Source organism: Nematocida parisii, assembly GCF_000250985.1.
Source record: "Nematocida parisii ERTm1 unplaced genomic scaffold supercont1.18, whole genome shotgun sequence".
Lineage (NCBI taxonomy): Eukaryota > Fungi > Microsporidia > Nematocida > Nematocida parisii.
In genome coordinates, this window is record NW_013524663.1 from 1 (window position 1) to 4,557 (window position 4,557).

At 31.3% G+C, this 4,557-nt stretch overlaps 1 protein-coding gene across 1 annotated transcript; it reads right to left on the reverse strand.

Annotated features, from left to right (window-relative positions):
- Positions 1–382: 382 nt before the first annotated feature.
- NEPG_02635 (uncharacterized protein) lies at positions 383–3,338 on the reverse strand. Its single transcript, XM_013205008.1, has one exon. It carries the CDS (start codon positions 3,326–3,328, stop codon positions 518–520), a length of 2,811 nt encoding a protein of 936 aa, XP_013060462.1. The 5' UTR covers positions 3,329–3,338; the 3' UTR covers positions 383–517.
- Between the last annotated feature and the right edge of the window lie 1,219 nt (positions 3,339–4,557).

Below are 4,557 nucleotides of genomic sequence, written 5' to 3' on the forward strand. Positions count from 1 at the left end.
GGTGTGCCTACTAGATGTGTATAACTTGAGATAAATAGATAGTGATAGTGCGCTACCGTGCTCTTTTGAGGGTATATTACACCGTCTAAGAAGTATTATATATACTTATATATAATAGCATGGCCTATTAATATTTTTACTTTTTGCATTGCATTATTCTCTTTAGTATTTGTAAGAGTGCTTTGAAATTATATAGAAATAAAAATAAGATTCCAGTGGACAATAATCAAAACTTACTTATTATAGACCTTTGCCGTGGTATAATACGAATTTTTAAGCACATTACAAAAGAAATACCTGTGAATGCTATCCTTAACTGCATACATTAATGAGTATACAATAGAGTAGAATGCCCTAGCCATATAAATAGTAAACTATATAAATCCAGTTATTTATTGAATGTACACAATATATACTACACTCCAGTCTAATTAATAATAATTTGGGTTTTATAATATATATGTGCTTATAAAAACTGCAATAGAAGTACCGTCTACTCATTTTAGTGCTTTCTTGTTCATATAGTAATTGGATTGGTTGAAGAACTTTCAGGAACTACAGACGTAGCACAGCTTTGAAAATGTTTTTTTATTCTTTCGTATTTTTCTACACTTTCTGTATTCGTCTCTAAACCCAGCGCGCGTTTTTCTGCCTCAAGAACCATCAAAATCTGATTAAAGTCCATTTCTCTTATACTTGTCATATACGCTATACACCTGCTGGTAATCTTTAATGGATCTATGTTTGTATATAGATAAGAAATTACTTCTAAATTATATGGGGTATTTATGCATGCATATGATAGCCATACGAAACAAATCTCATCTAACACATTATTATGATCTATTCTGGATGATTTTATACGCTGTAATGTCCATGCTAATGTTGCAGGCGTGTACTTTTTAACTAGGTTAACACACATTATTTCAAATAACCTATATGATCTAAATATGCGAAATAATTTCCCGTGGCAAATAGCATGTGCCAATATACCATGGAAAGAGTTTTGAAAGGACTCCTCTGTTTCGCTTATATCTATTAAAGTACTTAGTGCGTTTCTCACATCATCAACTCCAAGCTCTGATTTAGGAAGATTATATGTATTATATTCAATACTAGGATAGTATTCTTTATGGTTACAATTGCATATAAATGGGGTTAGTAAAATCATCTTTCTTTCTCTTGGGTTATCAAGACGAATACTCCCTATAATATTTGATGTAATCCGTAGAATCTGACTGCTTTCTGGCAATTTGTTGATAGTATTGTACATTAAACGATAATTTACAATCGACATTTTATACCACAGAGAGTTTATACGACCACATAAGAAAATATAGTTTGGCGTCGACCTCATTTGATCTATCATGTCAACAGTTGCACTATAGCTTTGAGCCGGCAGTTTTTTATTAAGCTGTTCTATGCTATTATTTAAATAATTCAAAATAATTCTTTCAATATAATTTCTTGTATAATTATATTTTCTTTGCATATCCACTAGCTTGTTTTTTGCATCTTCTGAAAAGGCACTGAAATCAGACACAAGAGAAAATTTAGAATACTTAGACAAAATATCTAGTTTTATACTTTCTTTTTTACCCTTAGCCTCAAAACCGAGTACAATGCTTCCAAACATACCAAATATCAGATTCTCAGTAGGTAAGTATTCTAGTTCTGATGATTCAATACTGATTTTGTGACTAGTGGCGAGACAAGTAAGAATATTTAAAAATAATTCTTTTATGCTCTCTACTCTTTCTGCCGTTCCATTGTGTGAACTGTTAATTATACCTTCTATAGCAGCTCTTATATTAATATTTTCACTAAATAACTCATATATCACATATAGAATGTTCTCTAGCCCACCGCACAGCTCTGTTCTACTCTCTCTTACATACCTAATGCTTGGATTGCTCAACCTTGATACAACTCTGCACCAGTCTCTGTGTTTTTCCTGGCTTGCACTCTCTGTGGGTACTGAGTATTTATTAAAAAATTCTATTAGTGCTGTAGAGGCACCGTGCATATGCTCAGTTGAACATTTGTTGGTTTCTGGATTGTATGTAAGACACGTGAACAGATTCAAAAGCATTGTCTCCACATGGTCACTGTACTGCAATGTCTCGTCTTGTATGGGGTCCTCTATGCTCTCTGGATTGTATTCATTCTCTGGCACACGGGTGTAGGAAGGTACCATTTCTATACTTGTGAAGGGAAGAATTGAAGATCTGTCTATTTTATATTTTAGGCTGCACATGTCTATAATATGATTTCGGCGCGTATCTTCATATAAACCGTTCATGTCTATAAAGTAATAATCTATAATTTCCTTAATCAATTTTTTTTGTTGCTCTGATGTTTCCATGTAGTATAATAATTTCTGTAGCAACGTATGTACACTGTCTAAAAACAGCTTGTACTGCTCTACATTGTCTATGTACTCAAAAATATAAGATTGTATAAGGAATCCTGGACTGTCAAGAAAATAACCCAGATTAAAATTACTTTGTGTTTCTGGTTCTCTACACTTTTCTAAATCAGATAAAAAAGGCTCTATACACAGACTCTTAAAAAACTGCACAATCTCTTCTGTTTCCTTCTGGTATACCATTATTCTTTCCACTTCATGCATAATATTCTCCTGGCGTATGTATAAATCAATGTCCTCTGCTACACTGCTTGCATCGTGCATCTGCTGATCTGCCTCTTTGGGCACTATGCTTTCCAACCATAAAGGCAGGTCAATAAAGGAAAATTCGTCAAAATCAAATTTTAAAAGTATTCTCTCACCACTATGTATATTTTTTTCTATAGCAATAGGAACATCAATACCCTCTGAAAGAAGCAGCAGTGCAGCAAGAAGATACAGACTGTCCACCTCGTTGCAGTGCGCTCTTAGAAATCGTGTGAAAGAGTCATTTCTACATGGCTCAATAGAAAGATTATTATTTTCACACGGAAACATATAAATCATTGTTTTGTGGTAGTAATATAAATAATTAGGGGTATATCTACGCCCAATACCACTACATTTATATGCTTTATCATTTTCTGGGTTTCTGGTATATATATAGAAATGCTCATTCTCTGTTGATTTTTCACTTTTCTTCAGACTATAATCAGTATTTATTTCCTGTGAAAACATCCGCTTGTTGTACATATAACTGCTCTTGTGCATGATGTACGTTCTGAGTGGGTTTAGTGGTCCATTGTGATTAATTATTGTGTTTTTATCTATACTAAATGGGGTTTCACATATATTTTGTATACCACTCATCTCTAGTCTTGCACACACTGTGTACATCATTATTAATAGTTTCATGATCATACCGTTTTTCATGCTATGTATAAATAAAATATTTTTTATTGCTTAGTTTGATTTTCAATACCATATAATTAACCATCTTTATCTATTATTATTTATATAACTTAGTTTAGAATAGTAAAATAAAATAATTTCAAGCCATCATTCTTTTCTCAGCAACCTAATTAGGCGATGTATTATGCTATCTCTATTAATCAAGCCATCTCTATCTATTTAATTCACCTAAAGTTTATTTGGCGTGTTATTTAATCTATTGAGTTTCCTCAATTGAACATTTTTCTGGCCTGGTGTGATATATTCTTCTGTATATTCCTGTGCTGTGTATGTTTTCTTTTACTATTCTTTCTTATTATTCCTAGTTTTATTTTTAAAACTAAAAGAGAAATAAATAAGAATTGTACTCTATAAATAACTAATATGAACACTTACTTTACACTATAAATAAATAAATTTATAAGAATACTCAAAGCATACCACAATATGCAGATATTACACAAATAAGCAGAAAACAACATAAAAAGACATTTAAGTTTAATATTAAAAGAAAGTGCTGGCGTTATCATACGATGAATCATGCCGATTCTCGTGAAGTCGCATATAGATGTTATATATGAGAATTAAAGCTGTATAAGACGAGGATAATAACAATAAGAGTCTTAATTACGTACCAAGAAATAAACAAGTGAAAATAACCAGAAATGAATATAACACCCGAATATTTAGATATTATACCACAATAAACTGTTTTAAACTAAAAAAAGATATTATACCTTCAGAACACACTTCAGAATTTCTTTATATGGTTTAACATTACTATAGCTCAGACTATATTTCTATATATTCATATGTATATTTATGCATATATGTGCATAGTCCATGAATAAATATACCTAATGGCTTTTTATATGTTTATCCAATATTTTAATTTAAATAGAAAATGCCTTCTAAGTATAATATATAACCCGAATATGAGTCAACTATAGTACATATGAAATTAATAAAATTTTATAATAATAGAGAATAAAATCTCTTTAATATGTTCCTAAAACACTATTATTATGCAAAAGTATACTATTACTTAACACATCTAGCACTTCTCGCCATACTAATTTCTTAATTCTACTTTTCACATGCCAGATATATTTTCAGCCGCACTCCCTTTTCAGTTGCCGGTTTCTTTGCAAATTTTCATGAAGTTTTCTTCGCTTGCCATACTAGACAGTTTGAAGAAG